At 66.1% G+C, this 16,389-nt stretch overlaps 3 protein-coding genes across 3 annotated transcripts in view; 1 reads left to right on the forward strand and 2 right to left on the reverse strand.

The window, feature by feature from the left end:
• The first annotated feature begins 7,984 nt into the window (after nucleotides 1–7,984).
• TBXA2R (thromboxane A2 receptor) lies at nucleotides 7,985–9,619 on the forward strand. Its single transcript, XM_082011076.1, has 2 exons — nucleotides 7,985–8,861; nucleotides 9,285–9,619. Exons 1-2 carry the CDS (start codon nucleotides 8,055–8,057, stop codon nucleotides 9,597–9,599), a joined length of 1,122 nt encoding a protein of 373 aa, XP_081867202.1. The 5' UTR covers nucleotides 7,985–8,054; the 3' UTR covers nucleotides 9,600–9,619.
• Nucleotides 9,620–10,017: 398 nt separating this feature from the next.
• Nucleotides 10,018–12,506, reverse strand: GIPC3 (GIPC PDZ domain containing family member 3; the record flags this gene model as incomplete). Its single annotated transcript, XM_082011109.1, has 6 exons — nucleotides 10,018–10,169; nucleotides 10,255–10,336; nucleotides 10,536–10,648; nucleotides 11,119–11,299; nucleotides 11,603–11,788; nucleotides 12,249–12,506. The coding sequence occupies 6 exons, from the start codon at nucleotides 12,504–12,506 to the stop codon at nucleotides 10,018–10,020; spliced, it is 972 nt and encodes a 323-aa protein (XP_081867235.1).
• A 1,673-nt stretch (nucleotides 12,507–14,179) lies between these two features.
• HMG20B (high mobility group 20B) overlaps nucleotides 14,180–16,389 on the reverse strand; it is a gene marked incomplete at both ends in the record, with an annotated part of 3,293 nt that continues 1,083 nt past the window's right edge. Inside the window, 6 exons of the mRNA XM_082010879.1 lie at nucleotides 14,180–14,316; nucleotides 14,738–14,953; nucleotides 15,261–15,336; nucleotides 15,638–15,690; nucleotides 15,801–15,921; nucleotides 16,143–16,346. Coding sequence (XP_081867005.1) covers nucleotides 14,180–14,316; nucleotides 14,738–14,953; nucleotides 15,261–15,336; nucleotides 15,638–15,690; nucleotides 15,801–15,921; nucleotides 16,143–16,346 — 807 coding nt within the window. The remainder of the gene's footprint in view (nucleotides 14,317–14,737; nucleotides 14,954–15,260; nucleotides 15,337–15,637; nucleotides 15,691–15,800; nucleotides 15,922–16,142; nucleotides 16,347–16,389) is intronic.

Raw genomic sequence — 16,389 nt, forward strand, 5'->3', positions numbered from 1 at the left:
CCCAGCACCAGGCCTATTCCTGAGGGTTTTCCCTGTCCTTGCTTTTATCCTGAGGGACCCTGAGACTTTGGTACAAATAAATAGGGGCTGTTTAAGACATGGGATCCTGTGTGTGTTCAGTTTTGGGCCCCTCACTACAAGAAGGACGTTGAGGTGCTGGAGTGTGTCCAGAGAAGCACAATGAAGCTGGTGAGGGGTCTGGAGAACAAGTTTGATGAGGAGCGGCTGAGGGAACTGGGGGTGTTCAGTCTGGAGAAGAGGAGGCTGAGGGGAGCCCTCATTGCTCTCTGCAACTCCCTGAGAGGAGGTTGTGGTGATGTGGGTGTTGGTCTCTTCTCCCAAGTAACAAGCAATAGGACGAGAGGAAATGGCCTCAAGTTGTGCCAGGGGAGGTTTAGATTGGACATTGGGAGAGATTTCTTTCCTGAGAGAGTGGTCAAACATTGGAACAGGCTGCCCAGGGAGGTGGTGGAGTCACCATCACTGGAGGTGTTCAAAAAACATGTAGACATGGCACTTGGGGACATGGCTTAGTGGGCATGGGGGTGTTGGGTTGATGGTTGGACTTGGTGATCTTAAAGACCTTTTCTCTAACCTTAATGATTCTGTGTGGGCACCCCACACTGCTCTGTATGATGTGGCTTCCCTGCATGTCATCACCAGCCAGTACCATGCTGGGCCAGCCCTGGGAGCTCCCCAGCTCCACTGGGGGCTGCATAATGCTGGAGGGGGTGTCCTCACCCCCATGCCTCTGGGGTGTCACCCCCTCCCCACATGCTGTCAGCCCTGTGTGCCCCTATTGTCTGTTCCAGCCCCATGTGCTCCCCTTGCCCACACCAGCCCCCTCCCAGCCCCACCGGCCCCAACACTCCCCAGCTGGAGCTGCGGTGCCCTTTGCTCCACAAGCACAGCCTTGCCCCAGTGGTCCCGCTGCCGCAGACCTCCCTGGGCCCATTGCCCTCCAGCTGGCCCCATTTCGGTGCATTCCCCGCCCCGGGATCCGGCTTTCCCAGCCTGGGAGCCCCACTGCCTCCCTCAACCCTGGCTGCAGGATGAAAGTGTTCACTGGCTGCGAGGCGTCTGGCTCCAGCGGGAGGAGGAGAGGGCTGTTGGAGAGGACATCTCCTTACAGGGCAAAATCCGGTTTCCATGGCCTGTGGTCCCTCCCACCCAGTGCCCGAGCGGCTCTCTCGCTGCCCTGGGCCAGGGGCAGATGCGCTCCCCAGACCCTCATCGCTGAGGTGGGGGTCTCTGAGGGCCCTGAGCAGCGCTCGGCGGGTTTCAGGCACCTTGGGGAGTGTTTCAGGGCTGAGCTGGGCCTTGCTGGCGTCGATCCCTCGGAGTGATGGCTGTGGGGCACAGCCACACTTGTCCGGCGGTGCCCCATGTGGCCCCATCCCCACCAGCTCCTGAACCCCCGGGGTGTCCCCGCTCTGTGCTGAAGCAGGTGGGAGGGGACGCTGGTGTATGAGCGATGCCTGGTAGCGCAGCCTCCAGGAAACCTCCTTCTGGCCGTGAACTATTGCAGCAAGGTTGTTTCCTCCCTGCCGGCCCTGCTGCATCCTGCCCATCCGGTACCGTCCTGGCACAACCCCACGGCAGAGGGGCCTGGGGGCTGCCCGGGTACCCCAGCACTGGGGCAGAGCCAGCCCTGCTGTGTCAGGGCTCCCTGGCCTCAGGGGCTGCCCCACAGCTACCGTTTTCCCCCATAGCTGAGGAGGAGCTGAGTCCTGTTGCTGTCAGCACCGCTGGCAGGATCCAACCCTGCAAACACCGTGGGAGCTCGTGCTCAGGAGGCTCCCACAGCCACCCACGCATGCCAGGGCTCAGCCTCCCCTGGGATGGGGGAGACCCCAACCGCCTTGGCCCCACATGCTGGTACTCCCTCCCCATCCTGCCGGATGTTCCTGTGCCGGCGGCTGCGCTGGGACGCATCCCTCAGCCTCTCCTTCCTGTGGGTTATTTAAAGCCGTTGCGCGGCTGCCTGGCGCAGCGGGGCTTGGGGCCCGAGCGCAGCGCAGGAAGCGTGTGAAGGCCTGGCCAGGGATGGCTTTGAAGGAAACAGGGGAAAAAAAAAAAAAAAAAAAGCCCAAGGCAAGCGGGTGGCTTCCCCTGCTTAACTGCCTGCCAGAGCCTCCCTGCCCACAGACCCTCTCCCTCCTGGGTGCACACACGTACACAGGGGGGCTCCCCCAAAACTGTCCCACTGTGTCCCCAGCCTGGACAGTGTCCACGGCCCCTCCCAGGTGCTGCCTTTTCCCCAAACCCCCAACTGCGAGCCCTGGATGGAGCCGCTGATGGGGCACAAGAGCCTGAACGCCGGGAGCTGCTGCAGCCGGGTGCCCACTGTGCCAGTTCAGGGACTGGATCTGGCTGAAGCCCAGGATGTTTTTTCCAGTCCTGGCTGCTCTGTGCTCTTCTCCGCACCTCCCCTATATTTCAGGGGGACTTGGTTATGTTCCTTTGCCTCGTGGTTTGCCACGGCGCAGCCCCAGGCTGAGTTTGGGAGACTCAGCTCTTTTCCGCTCCCAGAGACAGCGGCTTGGCCGGGTTCGTGCCAGGGTGGTGGCAGGCCGGTGCAGAGCTGCCTTCGGCACTCCCACGCCCACATCCTCTGTGACTGCACCTGCACCCTGTACCAGGACAGCGGGAGGCTCAGCACACCCGAGCAGCATCCGGGCACAGCAGCCGGCTGCTGAGCTGGGTTCCGCTCGCGGTGGGGCTGCTCCTGCACCTGGCACGCTCCCCCCGCCAGGGCCAGATGTGTTCCAGCTCTGCAGGCTCCAACGGACGGTCATGCTCCTCCTGGGCTTTTGCTGTAGCGGTCTGTGCTCCACACCAAGGGATGGGGTCTGCAGCCCAGCAGCGCCAAGGCGGTGGCAGGAAAACCGCCTGCTCAGGCCTCCGAGCATCGCCCAGCCACTGCACGCCCCGGCCTTGGTGGGATGCTGGGATGCTGGGTGCACGGGGTGCACCTGCATCACCCCACAGGCTCAGGCGCTCCCAGTGCATCGGAGCTGGACGGTGATGCCAGTGCCATGGATGGGCTCTGCCCTCCCTAGCCGAGCGGGAAGAATCACGGAATTGTTTAGGCTGGAAAAGACCTTGAAGACTGTCAGGTCTGACGTGCCACCCCGGTGAACCCGGCTGGCTGTGGCTCTGAGGTCAGAGCTGGGAAAACCACCGGAAGGCGAGACCCCCCCGGGGTGGGGACGGCCGGAGCCGCGGGGGACACTCGGGGACGCTGCTGCGGGAGCCCCCCCTCACGTCTGGGTGGCACCTGCACCCTCCTGCCAGGACCCGCTTTCTGCCCCTCCCTGGGCCGCAGGGCCCGCTGCGGGGGGGCAGCGGGGACGTTCCCTCCCGGACCGGACGACGGGCCCCGCCGCGGTGCCAGCCCGACGGCGCGGTGCCGATGCGGGGGCGGCGGCGGGACTGAGCGCGCTCCGGGCGCAGGGACCCGGCTCGGGAAACAACCGAGTAACCGGGAGGGGAGCCCGGCCCCGCTCCACGCAGCCGGGGCGGTGCGGGCTCGGGCTCTCTCGGCGCCGGCCCGTTCTCGGGGCCGGGCGGAGCCGGGAGATGCGGCCCCCTCGGCCCACGCGCGGGTGCTGGCGGGGCTCTGGGTGCCGGCACGGCGGGGCTCAGCACCGGGGGGTGCTGCTGGGGTCCGAGGACGCCTCCCGGTGCGGCCGGAGCCGGGCGGGAGGGGGGTGGCGGGGGAGGGGAGCGGCGAGGGCTGGACCCTGTCCCGGGGGGCGGGGGCGCAGTCAGCCCGGCCCGGCCCCCGCGCCCTCCCGCGGGGCTGAGCTTGAGCCGGGCTGAACCGAGCCGGGCTGAGCCGAGCTGAGCCGAGCCGAGCCAGGCTGGGCTCAGCCGCGCCGGGTGGGGTCCCGCCGGCAGCGAGGTAGGGGCCGGGTGGGGGGGGGGGCGGGAGGAGGTGCCTGGGGGTGCACGGCCGGGTCGGGGGTAGAGGCCGGGGGGGTTGGGAAGGACAAAGAGCGCTCGGATGGCCAGACGGAGGGGCTGGGATGGACAGACAGACCGCTGGGCTCGGGCGGGGGGGCTGCGCGGGGCGGCGGGGCTGGGCCGGGGCCATGAGCTCAGCCGCCCGTTTTGCACCGAAACCCGACGAGCTGGTGCGTTCCGGCGGGGGGAAGCGGTGACCCCTCGGGGCGGGGGACGGGACGTGGTGGCCCTGGCTGTGCCCTGGGCGGGCTGTCCGGGACTGGCACGTCCCAGGCTCCCCTCCCCCGGCACCAGGATTTGCTTTCGGGGCTCCCCCCGCCGAGCCGGACGCTGCCCCCTCGCAGGGTCCCCGCCAGCGCTGCCCCCGTCGGAGGGTGAGCAGGTTGGGGACAGCCACCGTGCCTGGCAGGGACCATCCCTGCTGGTGTGTCACTACTCCCCATGAGTGTCCTCTGTCCTGAGTGTCCCGGGGACGTCCTGCTCCAGACCAGGCCAGCTCCCCCAGCAGTGGGTCCCTTTGGTGGTTGTGGGTCCAGGGAGGGACACTGGGGCCCTGCCAGGTCCCCGTCTCCATGACGTGGCCGTTGCCTTTCCTGTCCCAGCTGATGGCCTTGAGCTGATCTGCTGCCTGCAGAGTCCCGGCCTGGGAGGCGGTTGGCGGTGGGGAGCACGTCCATCCCTGGCAGGGGTGTGTGCCCAGCGGCATCCCGTGAGAGCACCTGCACAAGGGAGAGGCTGGAGAGGCAGAAGGGACACTGCAGAGAAAGTCCTTGTCCTTCCAGGACAGGGTGGGATGGGGCTGTCCCTGGAGAGGTCCAGCAAGCAAAGAGGAGGGACTGGACATGAGGGACAAATGCAAACGCCCTGCAGCATCTTCTGTACGGCAGCCGGGCGGCCGCGCACCATGTCCCGAGCAGCAGAGCCCAGGCCAAGGGCGCACGCAGGGTGCGGGAGGAGTCGCTGATGCCTGGTTTGGGGTCCCTTTGCAGCCGTGCAGTGCCCCGCTGCCCAGCAAACCTCCCTTCCCAGCTCTGCCCTGGCCTGATCCTGCCAGCCCCGTGCCCAGCCCTGCTTGAGGAAGCCTGGGGAAGCAATGGGCTGGGGCAGGAGCTGCGCTGATAAGGAGCAGCCTCCCGTGCTCCCCATTAGACTCTCGCTTTTCCCTCACTAACCTCGGATGTGGCCAGGGCAGGAAGCGGCACCCAGTGGAGGCATGGCAGCCCGCCGTGCATCTGCGGCGTAACGCCGACCCACAGGCTTGTGCGGCGCCAAGAGCCCCATTAGCGCCCGCACCGGTCCCCGCCACTGCTGCCAGCGCCTCTCAGCCTCCAGCAGCCCATTTCAGAGACGGCTCCTCTCCGCCAGGATTTTACCCCAGCACCCTTTGCCTTTACTCGTGGCCAAACCTCGCTCCCCCGGGATCTCCCTGGGAGAGGGTTTTGCCCGATGTGGGGATGATAACCCCAAAGCCAAGAGCAGGGGGTTGGCAGGGACCTCCTCCGCAGGACCTGCCCTCCCCATGCGCATCCTTCTGCGGTGGCAACGTGCGATGGGGGGAAACGGCAAGTAAGGAGCCCCCAGCCCCTGCACGAACCCCTTCCCTTAAGTGCCTCTGGTTTGCTCTGGTGTGCACAGGGTTCGTCTCACTCCCAGCTGTGCAGGCGCTAAATGGCCCCTCTTTAATATTTGATTCCCTCTAAGTGCTGCGCGGTCCCAGGCCGGCAGGCTGCGGCAGCTCTGCGCAGGGCAGCACCTGGCTGCTCGGCCCCCAGGCCCACCCCAGCATCGTGGCAGGTCCCAGGGCAGAGCCCCCGGTGCCCTGGCCCTGCCGGCAGCGAGCAGCAGGTGAGGGTCCAGGTCGTGGTTGCGCCGGGCCGGGAGGGGAGGACAGGACAGGGAGGGGACCTGGGTGATGTTGAGGTTTGGGGTGTGCGGCACAGAGCTGCTGGGGCTGGTGCATCCTTGCCCAGCCACGGTGCCACTGTGGGGAGATCCCCCCGGACACTTTGGGGAGAGGGGTCGGATGCTGCACCAAGGCAGTCGGCAGCCAAGAGCATCCCATGGCTGTGAGTCCACGGGCAATGGGGGCAGCAGGGCAGCATCACCCCGTGGGCCTCTGATCCCCAGCCACGCTGGAGCGAGCGCAGGGAACACCCTGGGGTGGGGGGACACGCTTGGGGTCGGCTCCCCAAGAGCGTGGGCAGGCACGTGGCAAGGGAGCGCCGGAGCGGGACCGCCAAGCTGCGGCACTCACGTGACATCGCTGAGGGGCAGGGGGGCAATTTGCCGCCTCCCAGGGAGGGGAATCCCAGGGGACACGGGAAAGGCTGGTGGTTCCTTGGGGACTCAGAACTGTCACACTGAGGCTTGACCATGTGTCTCAAGGGGACTGACGCCTTTGGGGCCACCACTGCCATCCCTCAGGGCCCGGAGAAAACAAACAGTGACAAGTTTTCGCTCTTGTCTCATGGAAAAAGCCGGGGCCGTCCACGCGCTGCGGCAGTGAATCACCGCCACGCTCTGCCAGCTGCCCGCGCCAGGACGGGGGCAGCGATGGGGACGTGCCCCTGCTGCCGCCCCGGCCCCTTCCCTGCTCCCCGGTGGCTGCGGGGCTGATGGTGCAGCCGGCAACGAGGGCGAGGGTGGCGGTGCTGCCCGTGCTGGATGGAAGGCCAGCACCCTCAGCCGTGCAGCCTGGCTGGATGCGGCCCCGGAGGAGGATGTTGCAATGCCTGGCCCCATCCCAGCCCCAGGATGGGCTGTGGGATCGGTGCGCGCCTCGGGTATGCGCCGTGGCTCCCAGCCCTGTGGCCGTCCTCACACCGGGGTCCAGAAAGGGGGTGGCAAGTGGGGGGTGCCAGGCTGCGGGACGCGGCGCAGGGCTCGCCCAGGACGTGGGGACGCAGAGCGGGGCGGGATGCAGGACCAGCTGCTGGGCTCGGCACCCACTGGGGTTGGCTTGAGGTTTGCCTTTGGCATGGGAGGCAGGTGACAGTGCCACTCTGTCCAAGGGGGAGGCAGGGGTGCCAGGACGCCCATGGCTGGGGGGGGTTGGGATACAACTGGGCACTATGGGGGCCACTGGGCCGGGAATGGTGTCAGCCAGCGGTGTGGGGACAGGGCAGAGGGGGTGGCAAAGACATCCCCAGCCTGGAGAAATGGGTCACAGGAGGAGAGAAGGGGTCTGGTCCCTGGGGGGGTCTGGTCCCCACTGTCACCACGCCTCTGCCCCATCCCACGTCACCCTGTTTGCAGCCTGGAGTAATTAGTGACGGAGGCAGCAGCCCTTGGGCTTCCCAGATCCTTGCTGGCCCTGGGTCACTGCCCAGCACGACAGTGTGGCATCAACCGGGCTGCCCATGACCGCAGCCATCCTCAGGCACCCTGCCACAGCCACCGGGCCAACGGCCGGGTGACAAACCCCCAGCTCCAGCTACAGGGGGGCCAGGGGGAGGAGAACTGGGTGTGGGACGTGCAAGCCAGCTATGTGTCCCATGGCTGTGGTACCGGCGCCAGCGTGTGCAGCACACAGCTCCAGGCGTGGACGTCCCATCTGTGCCTCAGTTTCCCCACCATACTGTGGGAATGGGGCAATGTCAGGACCAGGTCCCGGTGCAGTCACCTTGTGCCTGCACACCTCATCCTTCAGAGCGTTGCCCCCCACCCCAGCATGGGAGGGACCCAGTGCCATGAGAGCCAAGCTGCCCGTACCGTGCTTCTCCCGCCACCCCCCATGCCAGATTACAGCCCCACGTGCCTCGCAACCAGCGGAGCTTAATCCAGCCAGCTGTGGGGCTGGGTCCCCCCGTGCTCTCTGCTGCTGCTGCACCCAGAGCGCTGCCAGCCCAGCACATGTTCTGGTCCTGCTGTGCTGTCCCTCTCCACAGCCCGTGGGCTGCCCAACGTTTGCAGGCTCAGGGTGGGTGTCAGATAGGCTTGGCCATGGGGGACCAGCCCTAAACCCCCTCTTTGTCCCCTCAGGACAAGGCAGGATCAGTGCCAGCAGTGGCTGGGGGCACACGCCATGCAGCCGAGCCAGGAGCGCGCCTGAAGCCACCGGACGGAACGGGACGGGGTGGGGGAATATGGAGTCCCCCAACAGCAGCACGGCCAGCTGGTCGGACATGTGCTTTGGGGTGTTCAACGCCAGTGATGGCCGCGACAACGCGCAGAGCAGCATTGCCTCACCCTGGTTCTCCACTGCCTTCGGCCTCATCGGCCTCTGCTCCAACCTCTTCGCGCTCTGCGTCCTGCTCAGCTCCTCCCGCAAGCTGTCCAGCCAGGCCCGCTCCTCCTTCCTCGTCTTCCTCTGCGGGCTGGTGGTCACAGACTTCATGGGGCTGCTGGTGACGGCCTCAGTCATCATCCCCTACCACTTCATCAAGTTCGCCTGGGCTGAAGTGGACCCCAGCTGCCACCTCTGCAACTTCCTCGGCTTCTCCATGGTCTTCTTCGGGCAGTGCCCACTGCTGCTGGGGGCCACCATGGCCGGCGAGAGGTTCTTTGGCATCAACCACCCCTTCTCCCGCTCCACCAGCATCTCCAAGCGCCGTGCCTGGTCCATTGTGGGGCTGGTGTGGGGCTTCTCCTGCCTGCTGGGGCTGCTGCCGGTGCTGGGGCTGGGACGGTACACGCTGCAGTACCCCGGCTCCTGGTGCTTCCTCACGCTCCTTCCCGACACTGGCAACATCATCTTCTGCCTGCTCTTTGCCCTGCTGGGCATCTTCTCTGTGCTGCTCTCCTTCATCTTCAACACAGTCAGCGTGGTGACACTCTGCCGTGTCTACCATGACCGGGAGTCGGTGCAGCGGCGCCGGGACAGCGAGGTGGAGATGATGGTGCAGCTCGTGGGCATCATGATCATTGCCACCATCTGCTGGATGCCCCTCCTGGTGAGGTCCTGGGCCTTGGTGTGTTCCGCCCCACCATATCCCTCCTGAGTTTTGGTGTGTCCCCCCACCAAGCTCCCCCGGTGAGGTCCCAGGTCTTGGTGTGTTCCCCCACCCACATCCCTGCTGGCGAGGCCCCAGGTCTGGGGGTGTCCCTCCTGGTGAGGTCAGAGTGTCCCCCCACCACCACTCTGCAAGCTGGGCTGGCACCTGGGCGCTGGGCTCAGGGGCTCAGCACCTCTCGCAGGCAGAGCAGGTGCTCCCTGGAACCAGGTGCCCCGACCCAGCCTAGGATCCCTCTCCAGCCGGCTCGACACCCAGCTTGGACCCTCATCCCCTCATCCCCTCATCCTCTCCCTCACCCCAGGGCAGTTCACAGCCTCTGTGTGGACCCCCCTGCTTACACCTTGCCCCCTTCCCCCCCAGATCTTCATTGTCCAGAGGGTCCTGCAGCAGCTGCCGGCCAGCGGTCGGATCCAGATGCTGCCCACGGAGACACAGAAGATGCTGCTCATCTACATCCGCATGGTCACCTGGAACCAGATCCTGGACCCCTGGGTTTACATCCTCTTTCGACGGGCCGTGCTGCAGCGCATCTACCCCAGCCTGCGCCCCCGGCCCTCCATCCTCTCCCTCTACCCTGTCCTCAACCCCTCCCTGCGCCGCAAGCTCACGCCCGACTCCGTCCTGTCCTGCCCCGGGGACAAGCCACCCCCCCCTCCCACCCCCCAGGTTAATTAATTGTCCCCATCACCTGTATGCCTAGGCTCTCCCCACCCCCCCAGCCCGAGTTGGGGGCAAGGGGCATCCCCACCCCTCCCTGGCCCCATCCCCAACTGAGTGACCCCCCCAATAAAACACAGCCTGTGCAGGTCTCCGTGGGGGTGAACGCCGGGGGGCTCGGGGGGGCCCAGCCCCGTTGCCAGCTGGAGCAACAGCCCCTCTCCTCCGGTCTCTGCTTTAATGAGCCGCGGCCACTTCCCGCCGTCTTCCGGGGTGCGCAGGGGGGTCCTGGGGGGGCTGCGTGCCCTGCTGTCCCCCCGGCCCAGGGGACACCCCTGGGTGCAGCTCAGGAGGGTGCGGGGGGCAGGATGGGGACCCCACGCGCCCCGTCAGCCCCGGCTGGGGTGGGTATGGGGGGAGGGGGCGAGGGGCGCCGCTACTCCTGCCCCGCCGTGGGGTGGCAGACGGCCGCCCACAGCTCGGCCACGAGCTCCTGGGGGAAGGCGAACTCGCCCAGCACCGAGTCCAAGCCGCGGGCGAGCTGGGCCACGCCGGGGCTCCCCTTCGCCACCTCCACCATGGCTGAGGCTGGGGGGGAGGAGGAAGGGCAGGGTGAGCGGCGGGCGAGGGCCGAGCAGCCGCCCCCCACGCGCCGCCCGCGCTGCCCGCTCACCCAGCTCGCAGTCGCGGATGCCCATGTAGCTCTCCAGCAGGTCATCCACCCGGCGGGCGGCTTCTTCCTCGACGGGGCTGGGCTGGGGGCGAGAGGCCCAGGGGGTGGGGGCACGGCCCGGGGACCCCTCACCCACACCCACGGAGCCACCTCATGGGTGCTGCACGTGTGGGCACCCAGCAATGCACGCGATGGAGGCGCAGCGCAGGGTTCACGCAGGGGCATGGGGGACGCTCACCCCCAGCCCAGGCACAGCGTAGGGGTCTCTGGGTGGGTCTTACCCCCTCCTCCAGCGTGGCCGGGCCCTGTGCCCGCAGCCGCAGCGTTTCCTTCCCGCTGGCCGCTCTGCCCTCGCCCAGGGGCTTGCTGCTCCGTGTCCTCTGCCCGATCATGTCTGCACCCCAGGGTGGGGGGTGAGGCCGCAGGCAGGGCCTCCTGCTCACCCCCCCTGCCCACCACCCGCAGCCATCACCCAGCCCACACGTGTCCCAGCACCCCGGGGGGCACCACAGGGTGTAGGGTGCTCATGGGCAGCGTGGGCATAAGGGACACCCATGGGTGCAGGGTGGAGATGCACACAGTTACACATGCTCATGGGTGCCCAGGACAGTGCACTCAGGGGTGGGGGGTGCCCACAGGGAGCATGAGCTAGTGTGGGGACCCCCCGAGTGCCCCCATAGATGCCATGGAGGGGTGCCCCGGGGCTACCGGGTACACACGGGGTGGGGGGCAGGACACGGACACACACAGGGGTGGAGGATACCTGGGGAGGGGGCTGCAGGGCAGGAGGGCCACAGGGCCTCGGCCTCCCCACAGTCCTCCCAGGGGTCCCCCAGGGAGTGTGTCCCCCACCCCCGGACTCACCGAAGGCCTTTTTGGGCTGCACCAGGCGGAGGGTGAAGGGCTGAGCCCGGGGCAGCTCCCGCAGCATCCGGGCCACTTCGTAGTGCCGGCAGCCCACGATGGTGTGGTCGTTGATGGCCTCAATGCTGTCGCCCACGCACACCGTCTGGAGGCGGTTGATGATGCTCCCTTCCTTGATTCTCTGGGGACCGCGGAGGGGACACAACGACAAGGTGGCACCACGGGAGGGACAGCCAGACGTAGCCCCCACCTCACCCCGCACAAACACACCTCCCTGCTCCCACGACCTTTAGCAACCGGCTCAGGCAGGTTGGGTGCAACGTGGTGGGGGGACCTCCAGGAGCAGGAGGGCCCCGGGGGGGTGAGAGGGGTCAGGGAAGGAGCAGGATCCCAGGGATGGGGTGGCAGCAGGGGCTGTTGCCCTGTGGGGCCATGGGCCCCAGGGCTGCCCCTGGCCCCAGCATGTCCCCACGGAGGGGTTCACCTTGATGAAGGCGTAGCCGGCCCCGTTGTCCGTGATGGTGAGGCCAAGTGCATCCTCCGTCTTGGTCACTTCCACCTCCTTCGTCTCACCCCGGACGTGGGCAAAGATGAAGTCCTCCAGGCCAATCTGTCCCCCCAGCAGCTTCTGCATGTCTACTTTGTACGTGTTGAGCGTGCAAAAGAGGATCTGCCCGAGGGAGCCCCGTCATCAGGGGCTGGGGATGCTCCAGCAGGGCTGGGGGGCTTCAGTGGCGCCGAGGCAGCAGCCAGCCACGGGCAGACCCAGCCAGGCCTGGGCGCTGCTGGAGGAGAGGGGTCTGGGGACACCCGGGCTGCCCAGGGAACCTCCACTGCCCTGTCCCCATGTGCCCCTCCCTCAGCTCCAGGCTGCGTGGCAGCTGGCATCAGCTGGGGGATAGGCAGCCCTGGCTCCCTGCCCACGTGCCGGGAGGGAAACTGAGGCACAGAGCCACCCAACCACTCCCCAGAGACAAGACAACCCCGAGATTAAAATGCTCTTTTTCAGGTCATTTTGGGGGCTGCATTTGCAAGCAGCTAGGGACCCATGGGAGGGCTGGCCACAGGGTTGGCACCCCCCGCTTTGGGTGCAAAGCCCCCCCCGCACCCAGCAGCCGCAGCCCCCTCACCTCGGTGGGCGAGATGCCAAAGACCTCGGCGATTTTGGCGTAGAGCTCCTTGACATTGGTGAAGCCCTCGATGCACCCCGTGGGGCTGCCATGGGCCAGCTGGGTGTGAAACACCAGCCTGGGGCGGGCACGAGGGAGTCGGGGGGCCAGGCTGCCCTCAGTGGTGGGTGGCTCAGGGGTCCCCGGCTCTCGCCCCATGCCGTTCTCCATGGGGCTGCCCTCCTGGGCTTGCCTGCCGTGCCTGCCCGCCTGCCGCATCCTGCTGCCGGCACTGCTGAATTATAGATGGGTACCGGAGCCCAGCTTGGCCGTAAGGTGATCCCCGGGCCTGGGAACCCAATCCAGCAGTGCAGGTAACCCGCCTGGGATCAGATGAGCTCTGTCACGTAGGAAGGACCCTGGCCAGGCTGGAGGAGGTAGGAGAGCAGCCAGCACAGAGCCGGCCCCATTGCAGCCTCACCAGCTGGGGTTGGGGGCTGCAGCAATGAGCTCAGGGCCGCCACGCTTGCTGTACGCCCCAAAGACCCCAGGATTAGGGCTGGGAGCAGCTCCAAAGCATGAAGACACTGCACCGAGGCCTCTTGTTTCTCCCACATTTATTTGCTCCCATCTCCATCCCAAGTCAAGCGGCCACCAGGAGATGGCAACCAGGAGACTCATCTACAGAGCATGGACCTCGCAGACGAGAAACAAGCAGTCGCACACCAGCCCCGGGTTAAACCCAGGGCCGGATCAACATAGTGCTAGTAAGAAAATAAAACACTCTCTAATTACACAGTCTGAGATTAGTGACAGGCAGCCCCGGGGCCGGCCGGCCCCAGCACAGCACGGCCAGGACACAGTGGCCATCATGATGGTCCCACAATGCAGGATTGGCAGGGAGGCCGGAGCCAAAGCCTGTGCGCCGCCCCACAGGCACCCTGCCGTGGGGAGGAAGGGGTCAGCCCCAGCTCCCCCTCCAGCATGAAGGCTCTTTTTTGCCTTTGCTGCTGCAGAGGGCAGGAGCTGCCCTGCCTGGTCCCAGAGGCGTGGGGAAGGAGGTGGCAGGCAGCGGGACAGAGGCAGGGGGCTGAAGGCACCCATGGACGAGCAGCAAGAAGCCAGAAGGTTAAATACAGCAAGAGGTGGGCGGAAGGAAGCCTGTCACCTCACTCGCTGCAGGGCAGGGGACCGAGAGGCTCCCTGGGCTGACCGAGGGGCTAGGAGGCAGCACCAAGCCCCAGGGGCTTCCAGGGCACCCGACTGCCCTGGGTGCACACCGACTCCCCTCACAGCCCGGTTAACAGCCGTGCCGGGTCACCCTGGAAGAGGCTGATTCGCTCCAGGCCAGTAACATGCTGGCACCTCGTCTGCCACCGGGTAGCCTTTGGGAAGTCTCTGGTTTAGTGAGGCGGAGCTGCAGGAGCTGGGGAACTCACAGGGGAGCGGGGGGATGCTCACACCCACTGCTGACCACCTCGCCCAGCACCACGCCTGCTGGGGTCTCAGCCCTGTCACCGCTTGGTCCCCAGAAGCTGAAGGTCCTCGGAGATGGTGCAGCCGCAGGGCCCAGCTGCACCAGGGCTGGGGGGGTCCCAGCTCACTGCTCCAGTGAGGTGCGTGGGGTGGAGGGGGAAGCAGCCGGACCACCAGCAGAGACTGTCCCTTGCATGAGCTCCAAGGGACAGGGCCATGGTCCGGCTGGCCCCGGGCTCTGGGAGGGACTGGTTCTCTTCACAAGTGTTCACTGAAAAGGGAAGAAAGCAAGGCTGAATTATAGGGGCTTGGGTTCCCTCTCCCACAACTCCCTGGAGCAGCTCTGAGCCCCTCTCTGCCCGCACCTCTTCTGCTCAGCTCCTGTCACCCACCCTGACACGGGCTGACCCAGTGGTCCCAGTGCTCGCTGGGACACGCGGGCCCTGGGGCACTGGCTCCAGCCAGCCCAGCTCAGCTCACCTGGCTATCCGGGACAGGATCTCCTTGATGCGCACCACCAGTTTCTCATGCTGCAGCGGGTTGCTCTCAATGGCGCTGTGCAGTTTGGCCATGTAGAAGTCCAGAGTGCTCAGCGTGGGGGTTTCCCCGGTGCCTATGAGGTGGCAGCCCAGTTAGCAGGGCCAGCAAGTCCCCATCCAGCCCTGCCCATCGTGCTGGTGACCGGGGAAGGGACCCTGAACACTAGATACCATCTCCTGCAGCCGAGACAGCGCGCACCGACACAAGCTCAGGAACAAAAGGATTTAGGCTAATCTCTGCCTTGCAGGTGCAGCTGTGACTGGCTCAAGAGGACAGCTCCCAGCCTGCCCTACCCCATTATAGGGGAGCCAGGTGGCTGTCACATCCCTGGGCTCCCCAGAGAGCCCCAAAGTGCTGCAGGATCCCACCCAACCAGCAGATGAGCTTCTATCATTGCCCCCACTTGTACCACGTGCAGAGCCCCAGGGGTGCCCCTCCGCATGGCCACCAGGTCCCAGCGAGCAGGCTGGTCCCCACGGCTGCCCCAAACTCACCAGGGATGGGGAGGGAGGCAAAGCTGGCGGTGAGGGCCTGCCGCACGGACTGGAGCTGCTGCTGCAAGGCCAGGGTCTGCCTCTCCTCCTGGGCCAGCTCCTGCTCCAGCTTCTCCTTGGCACAGTTCATGCTCTCTGTGTGCTTCTGCAGAATGGCATTCTGCTCCTCAAACTCTGTGTTCATCTTCCGCAGGCGCCGCAGCTCGGCCTCCCGGGCTGCCAGGACCACAGGATGTCAGCGGTGGCGGCCTCCCTGACTGTCCCTCACCCCAAACCCAATCCCTTTGCCAGTCAAGACTCTTCCAAGAGGCTCAGCGTCACCAGCCCCCAGGGTCCAGCCAAGATCTGGTCCCTCTGTCCAGCCTCAGCGAGGGACCTTTCACAGCCTGGATCCCGCACCCAGCGCCAGCCATGCTCCTGCCCCGCGGGATGCAGGCTGCTCCGGCAGCAGCATTGCTTGCTGCAGCCATCCCCCAAGCGAGATGCTGCAGTGCCCACCCCATCCCACAGCCGAGGCCCTCACCTTTGTTTTGGTCCAAGAACTCCTCCGTGAATATGGGCACGTCAAAGGTGGAGAAGGTGTCGCTGCACTCGCCAGCCTGGGGGACGGATCAGGCAGGGCTGAGCCCACTGCAGGGGACCCCGTCTCCCTGGGGCTGGGCAGACAGGAGGCACAGGGACCAGGCAAGTGGTGGCCCTGCCGGGGCAGGCAGACAGGACGGCTACGCTCTGCCTCCTGCCACTCCAGACTCTGCTTCAACGGGAAGCTGGTGCCTTGAAGCACAACCCATGAGTCTCCCTCTGCCCAAACCTGCCGTCAGCCCGGTTCCCACGGGCCAAACCCAGCAGTGCCACGTGCCTCAGTTTCCCCACACACGGGTAGACCCGCTGGGGCCTTACCTTGTGCGGGTGCCCGTTCAGCAGGGTGTTCACGGCCGCAGAGCCTGCGTCCTCTGGAAAGGAGGTAACACCTAGGAGCCAGCCCAGCATCCCCTGAGAGGCTCTGGCAGCACTTGGCCGGATCCTGGCAGCGATGCCAGCAGCCACTGCTCCCACAACCCACCTTTTTTGATCTTTTTCTCCTGGATCTTCTCTGTGCACATCTTGTAGGCCTCTGACTGCTGATATTCCCGTAGCTCCTTCATGTACTGCTGCTTCTCCCGCTCCGCTTCATCCAGGTACCGCTACGGTCACAGAGGGTCCTCAGCCTGGCCTGGCCCCAGGCTCCCCAGGGGGCTGCTGACCCCTCCCCACTGCTTGAGGCCCAGCTCCTCCTCACCAGCCCACCAGTACTGTGACAAGTTCCCTTTGTGGAGCCACAGCCAGGCAGAAAGCAAAGGGGGTTGGGGTGCAGGTTCCGGAGCGTGCTGCCCAGCCCTGGGGGGTTTCTCCTGGGGGCCGGTACCTGCTTCTCCGAAAGCTGCAGCTTGCTCCACTCAGCCCCCAGCATCTTGGTGATCTCTGGGAAGGGCAGGTCAGGATGCTGCGTGCGGATCTGCTCGCGCCGCTCGTTCAGGAAACGCACGTAGCCCGTCACAGGGGCTTTGGGGCCATTGGGAAGGATCTTCTTCCTCTTCTTGCCCTTGGGCCAGCCCCTCTTCTTCACTGGCTGGCACACAGCAAAGGGAAAGGACAACCCGTCATGGATCAGA

The sequence above is a fragment of the Phaethon aethereus genome, assembly GCF_964289735.1.
Source record: "Phaethon aethereus genome assembly, chromosome: 26".
In the NCBI taxonomy this organism is placed as follows: Eukaryota; Metazoa; Chordata; class Aves; order Phaethontiformes; family Phaethontidae; genus Phaethon; species Phaethon aethereus.